The sequence below is a fragment of the Genypterus blacodes genome, unplaced genomic scaffold (genome assembly GCF_046128005.1).
Source record: "Genypterus blacodes isolate CSIRO-AG114 ecotype Tasmania unplaced genomic scaffold, CSIRO-AGI_Gbla_v1 ptg000156l_1, whole genome shotgun sequence".
NCBI lineage: Eukaryota > Metazoa > Chordata > Actinopteri > Ophidiiformes > Ophidiidae > Genypterus > Genypterus blacodes.
The window spans coordinates 4709434-4725524 of NW_027466957.1; the positions used below are offsets into that span (position 1 = coordinate 4709434).

A 16091-nucleotide genomic window follows, 5' to 3' on the forward strand; every position below is an offset into this window, starting at 1 on the left:
AACGAAGCTATACATCAACGAATTAATATTAAACCTTAACATATATATTGTGACTCCTACATTATTGAACATGAAGTTATGACACACTAATGCACATTTCTTGGTAATATTTATTGATTTTATGGTTATATATCCACTGGAAAATAGGCCTACAATTATTTCTGACATGGGAAATACAGAATAAGATAAAAACATAAACTGCACCATTCAACATATAATATTAACAAAGATAATCATTTAAACGTGTGATCAGTGCATAATATCAGTCTTTTACATTTCAACTGCATAAAAAGTACTTTATTCTTAATGATATTCTAGATAACGCTTGTTATATTTATGATTGTAATTTTGCCAATGCTGCTACATTTCGCAAAGCCTTTACCTGTTGAGAAATAATAAAACAAGAAATTAATTGACACAGCTAACTGGAATATTACACTGCACATAAACCATTTGTCTTTCCTCACTGTCACTAAAGTGCAAACAATTCTGGAGGGATTGGCAGAGGTTAAAAAAACTGTCAGTATTGTTCCTACTGGAAAAAGATCTGTACTGCACATGCAAACAAATACGCTGAACTAAGCCAACTGAACAGTTATGACACAGATAAGTCAAATATCCCTCCAGGGAACAGATTTTTCTTACAGCTTCCTTCAGTCGTCTAATATTATGAATTCTGATTACAGGAATAATGAATCGATGTGACAAACTTGAAGTTGAGTTCATGATTGGCCAATTAAGTTCTTGTTTTAGAGATGTGCTTTTTCTTCCTTGACACAAAATACAGCAAAGGCAACGCCAGGTCTTTAAGGGAATAGTCACAACAGCAAACAAAGAAAACACAGAATACTCACAGAGTATCATACACATTAAACATAAAGTGGAAATTTAGGACAGATTGTGGTCAATTATACAGTATATTCACAAAATTGTATTGGCAGGATCGGTAACTCACAAATGAAAGATTCTATTTGGAATAAAATAATCCTACAAAGAAATACAAAGGGTAATTAAAATTACTTTTCATCTGATTATACTTGTCATGATCAATATGTTAAAATAAAGATATAACTAAGTGTGCAAGAGGCTTTGTGATTTCAAACAGCTTTTAGTTTACAAATTTAATTTACAAACTCAATTTACTAAACTCTTATTGCTGAACAAACCTCAATGAAGGCAGGAGCAATAGCAGTAAGTCTGTGTGTAGCAGCAATGCTCAAGGCAGCATCGCAGAAGTAGTATGAGGGGAACCTGAGTGTTATGAGTTCATATTTAGTGAATAAACATGGACGACCTCATCATTAGCACCCGAGCGCCAATCAAAAGAACATAAAACCTCATGCGCCCCATCAATCTGCAACTTCAGCTTATAAATCATTTGAGTTTTGGTTCTAGCTGGTTCTGACTTTTATGATCAATCATCAAACATAAAAATCCAATGTGTTTATTTTATGAGCTTTTAATTTAATGAAGAAATCTGAAACGAAAAGCAGATTTCCTGTTTTTTTGCATGTACCTATGATTGTCTCTTAACCCTTGGTGAAAAGTCTTAGGGTTTGGTTAATTCCCTATGTTAATATCTGTTTAGTTTTTCATTCAGAACGCTTTTTTTAAAAAACATTTTAGAGAAGCTGATCCTGGAAATACTATTATGTGAAATGTAAAGTATCTTATCCACACATCTAGACAGCTGAATGAGCAGCTACATGATTCTGAACTTCCATACTGGCACAAACATTATCCAAATATCAGAGATATCATTGTGCCACACTGATATAATATTTTAGAGAGTAGAACTATAAAACAATTTGTATCAAATCCCATCTAATATATTTAAATATGACACACTTATGACTGAAGAGGACCATGCAATTTGACTTGGTATACAGTGTACAAATATACAAAATGAAATCATGGCAATTACTCATTTTGAGTATTCATTCATACGACTCAATTCAAGTGTGGTCTTCCCTCTTATCTTTGTGCAAAAGTTGATAATCTTTCACACGGAGTTCATTTTTAGTATTTGTAACACAATCTACATTAATGTTCAGGTTCCCAAAAGGGGAAAAGGTCACAGGTGAACCACCCAAGCTCACTACTGAACCTGAAAGACATTGATCTTACTCGTGTTTTTCAGTGTCTGTCGCCGGTTGCAGAACCAAACTCGAACAACTTCCCGGTCATAGTTTAGCTCCCTTGCCATTTCTGTGATCTCCTGGCCTGTTGGCAGGGCATTCTTCTCAAAGTATGAGTTAAGGACGTCTATTGCTTGCGGCGTGAAGCTAGTGCGCCGTTTGCGTTTTTTGGATGGTTCTCCACCGACAAACTCCATCAGGTTCTGCTGGCCTTTCTGATTCCAGTGCTCAGCTTCGGCCAACCACTTCTCCAATACCGGCTTCAGCTTCTGAGCACTCTTTGGGGTAATGTCCAGCTTTTCAAACCTGTGATCCAGACAATTCATGTTACGAGAGAAATTATATGTTAAACCCTGAAATTTAGGCGTTAATGATATATGTCATAAAACAAATTCACTTTTGTAAATGGGGACTCCATCAGTTTTATGCATGAAATTCAGTTTATTGGTTATCAGGGTCACTATTCAGCTATTTAAATTCCACTGTATCTATCCCTTATATTTCTTTTTTTTCTCACAATGAATTCAAACAAGCTTCCATATGAAACATGCAATATGAATAAAGATGTAATTCACCTGCAAATAGCTGACTGGCTGTAGGCGGGACCCTCGGTCGCGGTCAGTGCTTGCCCTACTTGCGTCTGAGTAAGCCCCAAGGACAGCCGGCGGATTTTGAAAGTCTTGGCAAACTCACGAATTTCCTCCAGATTAATACCGTCCTCACTGCTCACTGCTTGCTGGGGTCCTACATTAGTGAAGAGCCCGGTTAAAAATACCTGCCTGCTTAAAAAATGAACCTGTGTTTGGACAGAAGAAGCGGGTGTACTTACTGCTGACAAGCTGGCCCACTTTAGCTATGTCTCCACAGGTGATGGGTATCGTGGAGGTGAGCGTGGTGCCTGACTTCAGTATAGACGGCTGAGGGGCGATGACAACTGGTGACTGAGTGACAGTCGTTACTGAAGCCTGGGGGGGAGAGAACAACGATATTATTCAAGAATATTAATGCATCTATTCAAAGATCATGAGATAATTCTAAAATCAAGTGTGCAGATATTATTTTGTCCACAATTTGTCATCTACCTGCATGCTTGGCTTAGAAAGAGTCAAAGGAGCAGCAGCTTTGGGCAGAACGGCAGGAGAGGTCACGACTGCAGTGGGTCCATTCCCCACAGCAGCAATGATCTGGCCCTGGGAGTTGAGAAGAAGCTGTGGGGTGACAGTCTGTACCTGGAGGCCCTGGAGGCCCTGAAGGCCCTGGAGGCCCTGGAGGCTCTGTAGGCTCTGTAGGCTCTGGAGGCCCTGGAGGCCCTGGAGGCTCTGTAGGCCCTGTAGGCCCTGTAGGCCCTGTAGGGGGAGGTTGGGTGTTGCCGCCCCCCCTGTCAGAGAAGCTGGATTCACAAACAGTGGGAGGGTCCCTATGACCTGATAAACAGGTGAAATTAAAAATAAGTGTCAGCAAATGAATATTATGTAAGACCTGTCCAACTGAGCACTAACCAGAGAACATCGTCAATGTTTTCACGTTAGGGAACAAAACAAATCCTCTTTGAAATTTGCTGCCAAAACTAGTACAACAGTGATCAACAGCTATAAATATGGTAAGCAATTGTATTTACGTTAATAAGTCAAAGCAGCAGTAAGCGTAAGTCAAAGTATTTTATTGGAAAATGCTGATGACTGTTTTCTGAAAAACAGAAGCAGCAGGCTAACAGCACTTTGATTGTCTGTGGAAAGGCATCATTTCTCATGTTATTAAGTCAGTTATAGGCTTCGGTAGACTAACGATTCATTGCTGCAAGCGTCTTCTGGCATTTTGCTTTAGTGGGAAGTATAAATTTGAGTCTAACGTCATTTTCAAATCTGGTGTTATCGTGGAAATAAACAGTGATGAACAGAAAATAAACAACTTGTGACTTTTTCTGTTCTTTCTATATATTCTATATTTCTTTTTTGTTCTGATAAGTGACAATCCATTTTTCTCAACAGACTTGGTTTACAGACTTGGCAGAAACGCCCATACAGCCACAAGATGAACTCGTAAAGGTTGTTTTCTGTTTTACAATGCAGCTTTTAGGTCGTAAAAATTAAATCCAAATTCAATGAAAAGGTATCCTGCAATGTTTTTACCCACCTGTCCCTGGGCATTTGTAATAATATGGCTGGTGAGGCCTCCCATGTTGGACATGGCACTGGTGATGATGGGAGTGGAGGTGAGAGAACTGAGAAACTGCGGCTGTGTCCCCAGTGAAGCAGCGCTGATCTGAGCAGAACACCACAATACAGGAATAGCATAATGGAAATCATTAAACCACATCATGTGACCTCAGAGGCCAGATATCAAATAATTTGAAGTGTATGAATCACAGTAAATCAGTGGCATTCTTACAATAGCAGGATTAATGGAGAGTCCTGCAGTCTGGAGTGCTGCTACAGATATGTTGGACGGAGAGGTGGTGGTGTTGGTAGATGTCATCTGTGCTGCTGCCATCTGACCAGCAGTAACCTGAGCATTGGTCACCTGCGTTGGCTGAGATGTCACCTGCTGTATGGCGGCCTGCACAGACTGTAGAGGGGCTGCCTGAGGCTGGAACACTGTCTGTGCAGCAGTTTGCAGCTGAGGCTGGACAGAGTTCAGGACCGTTGCAGCTGAGGGAAAACACAAGAGCACACAGTCTGTTAGTGTTCTGAAATTAAGATTAAGATTAAGTTTATTCATCATGTTGCATGCAATTCACACACAAATTACATGCAATTGAAATTTATCTTGCACCCCCTCTTGCATATCACACACACAAACACATGCATTTCAGAGGGGGTGCAGGGCAGCCATTTTTCGGCGCCCAAATGAAATGAAGACGGGTACAATTAATATTCTGAGTCTGGAATGGACTGCTAAGCCGAATGTAAAGGCAGCTAATCGCACACGGAGGCACAGGCTGTAATGTACCTTGGAGGCCATTAAATGGCAGTTTGAGGAGGTTTCCAGCCGGGTTAGCGGCTGTGAGCCCAGACAGAGTAGCTACATTAGTGGTGGGGAAGGTGAGAACAGCCAGACCCCCCTGGCCACCGATCGAGCCCGCCATGTTGAGGGGGATAAGGAAGGGTTGGCCCAGCGACCCTGTCTGCGGCATCATACCTGTCATCAGAGTGGCCAGACTTTCCTGAGTCAACACCTACAATAATACAACAAGACAGTTGCTTTCGGTCACAGTTGGCGACTCAGATGTATGAAACAGAGTAAGAACATTTTTCCCTGTTCATATAACTCAATGGCCTCTAATCCTGGTTCTCATGTACATGTGTGTGTAGCACTAAGATCTACGCTCACTTCTTCTTCATGACTGGATTATAGCCAGTGGTCAATGAAATGCTTCATCACTGCATTACTGGTGATTTCTCTAAACTATATTGGGGGTTTATTTTCCAGTCAGTGCAGCAATATAGTTAACTTCAAATGTTCTTCTATTGATGTGGCAGCAACAACTTCTGCTGCTTCAGGCTGTGTAATTAGGTACTATGGAGAATCGCTCACCCAGTCTGGAACAAATCATCTACAATGCCCCATGGAAGACAATTCACTCCTCTGATGCATGATAAAGATAATATAAATATAATATAAATGTTGAAAAAAGTTCTGAGTATGTGGATGCTTTTGCCCCCTCGTTGTTTTTGTGTGTGTTTTCCCGGAAACTTCCTGAACTTTCAGCTAAGGCCTTGTTCTATATCTGGCCCTGATATGGTGTCGGGGCTAAGCGACCGTACCTGTTGACAGCCTTGTACCGTGATGGGCATGGTGGCCTGGGGCTGCGACAGGGCCACACTGATGGGGACGGCGGGGGTCAAGGTTTGGACAGCAGGGGCCGAAGCCTCAACAGACAGCACCTGCCTCTCACCCAGCACTGCACCGGCACACAACTTGTCATTCACATTTCAATAAAATGAAAACTGTCACTTCTGTATAAAGATGTCATTTACCAGTTGCCGTGTAGGGATTTACCTAGTTCCCCGGTGTTCTGGGGCATGGTCGGGCTGTCCTGTGTCCTGCAGGCCTGAGCCACGGCCTCCTCAGTTTTGACATCAGCCTTTCCGTCAGATACCGAGGGTGGCAGGGATGCGTCAACCTCTACTTCAAGCACACGAATTGTCTCGTGGCCAGACATCACAATGACCTACACGGGAATCAGGGATCAGAGGCAAAGATGACTCTCTACTCTATTCCGGATATCGTTGGGAGATCTGTTGTGATTTTAAACTTGTGTTCAGAGGTAATCGATGATTTACGGTGGAAGAGACGCAGCGGGACAAGCTTAGGTGGAGGTCGAGTGCAGAGAGACAATGCGGGAAGAGATAGGATGCATACCTGGTTATCTTTGGCAGGGAATTTAAATGTGCAGGATTTAAATGGCTGAAAAAAGACTTCTGCGGTCAGACAGAGAATGGCTAAGGAGAACAGAGAAGCCGAGCACATGTTAGGACACATAGCCCAAAAGAAAGACAGAAAATGAAAGAGTATGGCAACACCAAAAACATGAGAAGTGCATCAGCCAACAAGCAGCGCAAGCAGTGCTTCCCACCCAAGCTCCCCTGTCATCAGCTACGAGCATTGCTTTTGTTTGCTGACTTTGTCTACACAGAATGTTACTAGAGAGAGAAAAACAATTAATTATTAAGCATGGCAGTTTAAAGACCAGTAACCCTCACAAGCATAGAGCAGCAGGTACTATTAGATGATAAATGAGGGACGAGGCTGCCGGTCTCAATGAATTGCCGTGTAGAGTTAATCATCCCATTATGATGATATGTGGGCGACAAGGGCAAATGGCAGCGAAGACATTTGGCTGAGTTCAATGTTGGAGGAGGACGGCCTTCGTCGTGCTGAGCTGTACCTGTTCGTTGATTGTAAGGGGGGCATCTTTGGCAGGCAGATCCTGGGAGTTCATGGCTCAGTGCACCACCACACGTCTCTGTCTTCCTGGCATTCTAAATGGAGATACACTGGTGAATCAATCAACTCTGTTCAGTTCAATTTAATATTAATATTAATATTGAGCTTAGCAGTTAAACCCCTACTCTTAAATCATAGCCCCAGCACTTCATACTTCACATCTCTCCCTGCTCTTCTCACACCTGATTAGCGATGTAAGGTGCATATAGACAATAATGCATTGGGAGGCATCAGAGCTTGATCACGTGAACAGTTCTGGGGTATATGAGGACATGGACACTGGACTGCTTCATGGAAACATATTGACTATAACACTTGACAGTCATCCAGGTCCATCCAGGATATTTAGTAGTACTAGTTCAAATGTTTAGTCTTAAAAACATTTCACAGTGTAGCTTCAGGTCTGGGTCAACAGTGGACATTGACTGATATTAATCATCTGGGAGGTGTTGACATCTTGCACCAGGTGACTGCTTGGGTTATACTTCATCAGATAATGTCTCCAAGAAGTCTCCTGCCCTCTGATTTACTGCAATCTGACCCACAACTCAACTACTACTACTACTACTTGGATGAGTCCTAAAACATCTGCAACACTAAAGAGCATTTGCAGTTCCCCTACAATCCTGTTGCTACACACTTCCCTGATAAGTTTAAAGCAACAACATGCAGCGAACTTAATATATGGTGATACATGTTTACAGTCGATCGACTGCAGCTGCTGTCTATGACACAGCCCCACACATGCAGAGGACTGTTTTTATTCATGGGCATGTCTGTCATAGCAGGAGCAGACTATTTGGAGGGGCCTATAAACAGGCCTCCTGCTTTTGATTTACTTGAAATCGCTGCAGAGATCATGATGAATCCCGCAGAGCATGAAGACGGAGTGGCAATAAATTCATCGCACATCGCTAAAAGATAGACAGGCGATGCATTTCTTGCTGCAATGCTGCCTCAGAAATGAAGATCTGACAAAACTTCAGCGAGTGTTGATGTGCTCCCCACCCCCATCCTGCCCAATAAAAGTCTCGGCGCGTCGCCCACTTCTAAAGACAAGCTGTTCCCGCCGAGTACCGGCGACAGAAATACATCTCCAGACCCAATATTATATATTTCCCTCTCTTTATCATAAATATATAAATTATGCTAATTACGAACATTGCATATTAACCAAAACTCGTTTCCCCTTCGCCATTTCGCTGCTGGAGGCGAAAATCTGGCTAGAAAAGAGTCCGTTTCTTATATTCAACTTACCGCGTAGATGCAGCTTATTTCCCGTAATCCCCCGCTTTTGTAAAGGTCCTTGTCACAGTTTGTTTCAGTCACACATAATTAAAAATTCATCTCAGCTCCCAGACAGGCGCTGTGACTGCACACAAAAGAGGTATTTGCATTGATAAGGAGGGTTGCAATGTTAGACGCTCCTCTCTCTTAATATATTATGACGGTGTCCTTTCGGTGACACTTCCACACCATCAAAATCCCCTCAGGTATGTCACGAAATCCTGTTTGAGCTATAAAGTCGAAGCAAATTAGCACCAAATCGGCCTTTTGCACTACGTCATGAACATAATTTATGCAAGAAAAAATCTTGCATTGAAAAATGTCTGCCTGAGAGAAGCCATGCTTCTCTTAAAGGGGCCGCGTCCTCTTTTCAGGCTGGAGCTGCAGACAAGCTTTGACATTACAACATGATAAAAAAAAAATACAATAAGACAGCGTAAACGTCCTTTAGTTGTGCATTACACACACTGTTCTTTACTATTTCCTTTATTTTTACAGACTTATGACAGAACATGAAATGATGACCTCATTATGTCTGGGAATGAGTACAAAATTATGCAAATGACCCAGGAGGATCCGCCACAAAGAAGTGCTGGATCTGCAGAATGTTGTCCATATTTTCAAGTATACAGACATCTTTCAGTTGTCTGTTACAGTGATGGAATATGTGATATCTCTACTATCGTGTACAGTTTTACATACAGGTTCAATCTACAATTTTTTCAATCCCCTAACCCGGCTGTTTTTCTGTTTTTTTAAGGGACACATAGCTTAATTCCAAATATATCAACATACAAACTGATTGTTCCCGTTATTCCTCATTGCTCAAATGAAATCTGATTGGCGTTTTGTTAGCTATCACAGCAATTCCGCCTCAGTTCCTCAATTCAGTTCAGTTGGATTTCAATCCCATTTATTGTTAAGCTGTTTTGTGACTCGAGAAATCAACGTAAAGCGTGCAGGCAGTACAGTATAGAAGAAAAATAAAACATCAGAAGAGGGACAGTCCAAAAATAATATAATAATGTGCACGCATATGTCTTTCAAGCATATATTCTGACAAGGATGGGAGGAAATCAAATACTTTTGAGGGACAAGTAATGTTTTAAAGAATGTCTCAATGTGTCAAGTAGGACTGTGAGACACTAAACACTCCTTCATGTGTGTATGGAGCGCAGCAGACATCACGTAGTTGCTGTGCAGCTGGAAATTGATGTCTTACCTTCACGCTTGCTTGGGCAATACTCCGTTTCGGCCTGTAGGGGGCGCGTGCGATCAAAAGACGGTTTGTGGAAGCGCCGTAGATCGAGAACGACTGACGTCACCACTTCCACAACAACAAGCTGAAAAACAAGGAAGTGAAGCCGTAAGCTGCAATAAGGCCGTGACAACAGACCGGAGCTCCGTTTTTATCTCATATTCTCCCGTCGGCGAATCGCTTCACAACAATGAACAGCAAAGGTATTTCTCTAGACATTATCTTGGTCATTAGTCAGCTGTCTGATATAAAAGCTGACGGAATGGCGACATGACGGACTGTCGTTATGGCCATCTGAAGCGGGCAGCACGTTTAGCTGCGTAACTACCTGAACAAAAACTGACGATTTTTGACAAAATAGTGCACCCAGACGTCGAGCTCGAACGCTCTAAGGATAATCGTTTTTATTGTATCATAGAGCAAATATTGACCATAGCCCGAATTTCGTGTCACTATTTATTCCGTTTCCATTAGTGGCCGTGTCACATGTTATCAGTCAGCTAACATCACTGAGGTGATGGAATTCACCCGTTGCTTTTGTGTCATATGACACAAGAGGGGAAACAAACTGGTTAAGATACCAATTACTTTCCAATAATAAAAAAATCCAACCAATAATATGAATCCTTATTTTAGCGTGTATACACGGGAACATGGTTGGACTTAAATATTGATTGATTTCCTCTGCATCTTAATCACAAACACGCTACGGAGGATTTATGTGTCACATTAAATACGGTTAATTGATCCATTACATATGGATCGTGGTGATTATAAAATGTGCATGTATACTAAAAATGTGAAATGGTTCTCCACCTATTAATGTAAAATGTTGTCTTGCAGGTTCCTATCCACAACAAGCTGTGTATCCTCAGCAGAGCACAGCACATGTATACAACCCTGCTATGCAAATGTCTCCTCAGGCACCCCCTTACACAGACGCACCACCTGCATATTCAGAGGTACCTATAGTATTTCTTTGCAATTAATTAAATGACACTCAACAATTTTTTTTAAATCATATTAACCCATTTCCCATGTCTCTTTCTGCAGATATACCAGCCCAGATATGTGCTTCCACCTCAGGTACCTGGTCAGGTGCCTCAGATGTCCTCACCCTACGCCGGTGCTCAGGTGTTCATGCCCATGCAGCCACACATGCCTGTGGGGCCAGTGGGTCAGAATGTTCCCATGGCCTACTACCCCATGGGAGCTGTGTACCCCCCGTGTTCAACAGTGATGGTGGAGGGCGGCTTTGATGCTGGAGCACGCTTCACAGCAGGCAGCAGTGTTTCCATCCCAGTGAGTAACCACCACCTAGTTTAAATGTTTAAGGAAGCTTACGTGCTGAAATGATACTGCAGTATTGTTAATGTGTGAGTGCCAAAAGTGACGACATAGAAAAATTGATTCTCAGCATATTCTTTGTAGATCAGTGATGTTTTTGCAGTTTGTCAATTTATTGCCTTCTGTAATCATCAATAATCTGTAATTCCAGCCCCCACCTCCTGGACATCCCCCCAATGCAGCTCAGCTGGCTGCCATGCAGGGTGCCAATGTTGTAATGACACCACGCAAGAATAACTTCTTCCTGGGTGGATCCAATGGTTATACCATCTGGTAACAGCAACTCCTTGCCTCCTCCTTCATGCCAATCCCACATGATCTCCCCCCAACCCTTTTCCCTGTCCCAAATGCCTCCCTCTTCAGGCTGCTTGGCCATGCCACAATACTCATATCACCTAACGGAATGTAATACTTTAGAGCCCCTGTGAAAGGTACAGTACTCCACTTCTGACCTACAGATAAAATATGACAACTGACGAATGCCATTGCCTGGAGAGGACAAATATTAATCCTTTTATTATTATGAATTTCATTCCGCTCTTGCCTCTCTGGTCATTCCGAAATTTTGTACCTCTTTGAGGTTTTGACATCTGTAATAGTAAAAGAATCATTTTCTCCTCCAATCAAATGGAATCGCAAATTACATTGAGATGTTCTTGTATACCTGTAGGCTACATAAATGATATGGTGAAGTATCAAATTCACATTAAATAGATTAGCTGCTTTATGGTTACAGTGAAATGCAGTAATGAAATTGCAGTTAAAAGTAGAAAAACAAATGTCCACCTGTCTCCACATTTTTTAAAATACTCGTAGTGTAGTTACATTAATAGGTGTGTAATAGTTTCATGTAAATATGATTATCTTGACGAACTACATTTTAACTATTCAAAAAAATAGCACCTTGGATGCTTTAATTTAAAAAATCATGTATTATCTTTTGCATAGTATCCTAAATATCACAGCACATTAGTTTCACACCGAATGATCTGGTATGTGGCAGATTGTTCACATTTAAAATCACTTGTTAAAATGAAGCAAATAAAAAAAAGATGCCACGCAATATCCAAAGTGGGTTACTGTACCTTAATGGGCAATTTGTAGATGAGCATAGTTAAGTGCCAAAGAGCACTGGGGATAGCCCCAAATTTAAAACAAATTAACTTCAGTAAACTTAAAGGAAAGTCATTTAAAGTAAATCCAAATAGCACGTTGAATTGGAAGGAGTGGTTGGTGTAACATTTTAGCTTTTATGTCTCTTATTCCTATTTCGCGGTCGGATACCCAGAATTAATACACTTTGTTTTATTGTATGGATTTCAACAACTACCTTTTGTCTTTTCACACAGTTTTAATTTATCTTCCAACCACAGTTTTGAAGTATTTAGTCACTTGAAAAATGCAAATGTGACTTTTTTCAGTGAATCACATTCCTCGTTAGGCTATTGAATTTGTGAAGTATAACCAATGAGCTGGTTGTACCAAAGATTTGGTTTGTGACGCACTTATGTTTGGTTGTGACTTGAAATTTCAAACGTCGCAATTTAAAAGCAAACATATCATTGAAATAGCAGTTATGATGTTTCGGGGCATCTATGCCTTCGGCTTTCATAACTGCACTTGTTAGTTAATGTGCTGTTTGTCACTTCATGTGGGTTAACTTTATCTTTTAAGTTGTTGAATACTGTACTTTTGCACCTTTGCCATGTACAAATTTGATTAAGTACTTTTTATCTGAAATGCACTGCTAAGCAAAATCTGAATACAGAACAGACATGGGGCTACCCTTCTTCTTTTTTTGTTAAGTTTTTAAAGTTTTCATGCCTTTGTAAGAAAGCTGTGAGATTTTTTTCACCATTTATAGATTTTAGAAACACGTCTTCATCAAGCCATTAAAGTTCATTGTAAAGTAACGTCAAGATGTGGCATGTTTAGTAGCCTGAAATTGTATGCCGACTTGTATAAGGAGCATATATCGCCGTCTACATCATTTTTACTTTCCAGTGACATGCTTGTGCTGCTAATTAAACTGATTTAGAACATTTACATATGTTATCTTACAAACCTAAATAAGTTATCTGAAAGTAGTTAAAAGTCGGTATAAATACTATAACTGATATTTGTAGATATTTCTTTATTTTGATGTCTGGTAACAGTCTATGTGTCGCTGGGTATCCGACATCCCATATCAAGTTTTAACAGCTGTGGCCAGTAAATAACACATGCTTTTGGCTGTGGATGTACCTGTGTTATCTTATTTCAGTGTTAACTCATGTCAGCTGTCCGAAAAAGCCACCCATCTCCTCTCAGCAGCCCACACACAGCAACTGTACAAGACCAGGTTGACGAGACACTGAGACAAACCCCAGCTTTACTGGGGGGAAAAAAAGAGGCCACAGCTTTCAAAACTTCGATTTGATTTCCTTTTTTCTATATGATTGTGTTTGTAAAGCAGCAGAACGGTGACTTAGTCTCAGCAATATGAAGAACTGTAAACCCAGAGCTGTGGATGCTTAAACCAACCACACAGTGCATGGAGAACAAAAGGTTTGTGGACGTTTATAGTTCAGAGACTCTCTTTAGAATATTTTGTAAAATAGGTATGTACTTAAGTGGTGAGATGGGGCTTTGGTACACATTCTATCTTTTAAGATAATTTAAGGAGATGAGTGGCACTACGGTTTTTGCTGAGACATGTCAAAGATGGAATGCTTTGGAAAAAAAAAAAAAAAAAAGTAGGTGCACTTAACTGTTTTATACTAAACTTAAAATTTAAAATGTAAGTTTAGAATAAAGGTTATTTTGGAAATTTGAAGTGCTTCGGGTTCATCCTTTAATTTTAATCTCATGTGTAATGTATTAAATCTGGGTACTTATATTGATAAAGTCGATATTGTCAGACTATCTTCTGGGAGTTTGGTTATTGTAATATTGTGAGATGCCTTTTTTCTTTTTCCCTGGCAGGCTGTTTGGTTTAGTGACAATTTACTGAATTGTCTGGAATTTGACACCTTATTCTTTCTAGTGATACCAGTTGAGATCATTTTTCCTGACATTACATCACCCACCCCTACTTAGTTTCATCTAAAATGCTGTCACTTCCATCTAAATCACAACGATATGAAAAGGAATTGCATCAGGTATGAATTTTGATAATTGTACACAAATTATATAATAATGTAAAGTTTCATTATAAGGGGAATTAAGTTCCTAAAGCACTAAAATTTAACATTTCTTACACTTTGCAACCACACTAGTTCAAGGTTTCTCCATGATTTATTGCCTCCCATATTTCACTTAAATAGGAAGGTTGTCAGTTACCATGTCTATGTCCATTAAGGAGTTGTACAAAATATATCATAACACAAGTAAATACAGCTGCATTTGTAGCTGCCCTGAACACAAAAGTAACACTTGTAAAAGCATTTGCATAGTAAAACAGCGAGTTTAACGCAAATCAATATGCATGATATAGCCCCCGAAGGCGTCGGCAACATCTTAAACACTTGTTGTGCAGGAATTAAGTATTGCGCTATATGGTTACATGGAATTCCTTTACTGAATGTGAAAACTGTGAGACATCCCACCACCTGTTTCCTTCCTAGCTCTGCACACACCTGTTGGCTGTCGTCTGCTCCACATCCATCAGTATTCCCACGTCTATAATATTTCGATCTTTGGTGTTGCTTTTTGTGTCTGTACTTTCCAGAACACAATCTTGATTAAATTGAAAGCCTGCACAACATGCAACATTCACTGGCAATCCTCCAAAACAAATACTCAAAGGCTGATTTCCATTTAATATGCAAAAAAGCTGCCATGTTGCAGTTCTTGCACCAAGTTCATATGAAGTACTCCGTCTTTTCGCTTAGGGCCTGACCATTTTGGTCCTCATCAGGGTCCTCTCCTGGAGCCAGTTCCCCTGTCGTCCTGTAGGCTCCTTTGTTGTGGCACATATACCGATAAAGCAGGAAGATCGAAATGGCTAGAGTCAGCAGGATGAGAACAGTGACCACTGGAAAGAGGAGGAGAAGTTTCACTGTTTTGAGATAAGGCAGCATACAATGTAGTCCAAAGCTGAACATAAAATGTAGACAGCTACCTGCAGTGACTGTGGCTTCTGTGTCTGAGGAGGCTGTGGTTGTTACCACTGGGAAACACAACAAAGCAAAATAGATGAGACATGACATTATATTTATTTAATTTAAGACACTGGAATGGATACAAGTTCTGGCTTTAGGCGGAGACATAGTTACCCGGAACGATGGTAGTGTTTGTAAATGTGGGAAGCGTCGTTTTGATAGACGACAATACAATAGTCACACTTTCAGAATACTCATATTTACTTTGAAAGCAGCCAGTTCGTTACCTTTCACTGTAGTAACCTCTGGGCTCACGGAAAAAGCTGTTGAATATACAAACGCAAGTTAAAAATCTGACAAGGTAAGCAAAGCATGCTGAGCTATCTTGTGTAACTGCATAGTTTCTGAGTGAGGAGGGAAAATTATTATGTTGTTACACAGTCGTCTAACAATCAAGGGCTGGATCTGAAACAAAGCAGTCAAACCTTTGCTGATGTCTCAAACCATATGTTGTGATGCATTTAAGGACACCAGATATAGTCTGATAAATGTATGGCTGAACAGCAAAGGCAGCATGGAAGAAGGTAACATTGATCTGGACAGAAAATTTAAAAATACACTGCTGTGGCTCATTTACAGTATTTACATTATCCCCCACTCAATGGCGGCAATTTGTGCAAACACACAAAAGTCACTTACCGTTCACTTGAGTGCCATTCATGCTTAAATCACAAGTTCCCTGTTTAAAACAGAAGTATTTAAACTAATTAATAAGGCACACTGTATGTTTTACTTGCTACATTAACATATTTCACAACTCTGCTGGCTCTCTTTGTCGCGATCACTGAAAAGAGAACGTGAATAAGAAAGTGAAGAAACACCTACAGCCACTGCTCTCATCGGAAATAAACACCCAGGCCCACTAATCCAAATACAAAGAGCTAAACTCGATACGAGACATTTATCACGTTGCCAGCTCGTCCATTTAACTGTTTCATTCTCTAAACACCAACGTTCAGACATTGTTCCTTA

At 40.6% G+C, this 16091-nt stretch overlaps 2 protein-coding genes across 2 annotated transcripts; one reads left to right on the forward strand and one right to left on the reverse strand.

The window, feature by feature from the left end:
* Window positions 1-128: 128 nt before the first annotated feature.
* Window positions 129-8703, reverse strand: pou6f1 (POU class 6 homeobox 1). Its single transcript, XM_076167250.1, has 11 exons — window positions 8343-8703; window positions 7027-7120; window positions 6138-6309; window positions 5903-6039; window positions 5088-5313; window positions 4527-4786; window positions 4272-4400; window positions 3221-3562; window positions 2968-3103; window positions 2714-2882; window positions 129-2444 (listed from the first exon to the last, which is right to left on the reverse strand). The coding sequence occupies exons 2-11, from the start codon at window positions 7078-7080 to the stop codon at window positions 2099-2101; spliced, it is 1971 nt and encodes a 656-aa protein (XP_076023365.1). The 5' UTR covers window positions 7081-7120; window positions 8343-8703; the 3' UTR covers window positions 129-2098.
* A 992-nt stretch (window positions 8704-9695) lies between these two features.
* dazap2 (DAZ associated protein 2) lies at window positions 9696-13253 on the forward strand. Its single transcript, XM_076166368.1, has 4 exons — window positions 9696-9833; window positions 10474-10592; window positions 10684-10932; window positions 11129-13253. Exons 1-4 carry the CDS (start codon window positions 9821-9823, stop codon window positions 11252-11254), a joined length of 507 nt encoding a protein of 168 aa, XP_076022483.1. The 5' UTR covers window positions 9696-9820; the 3' UTR covers window positions 11255-13253.
* Window positions 13254-16091: the final 2838 nt, after the last annotated feature.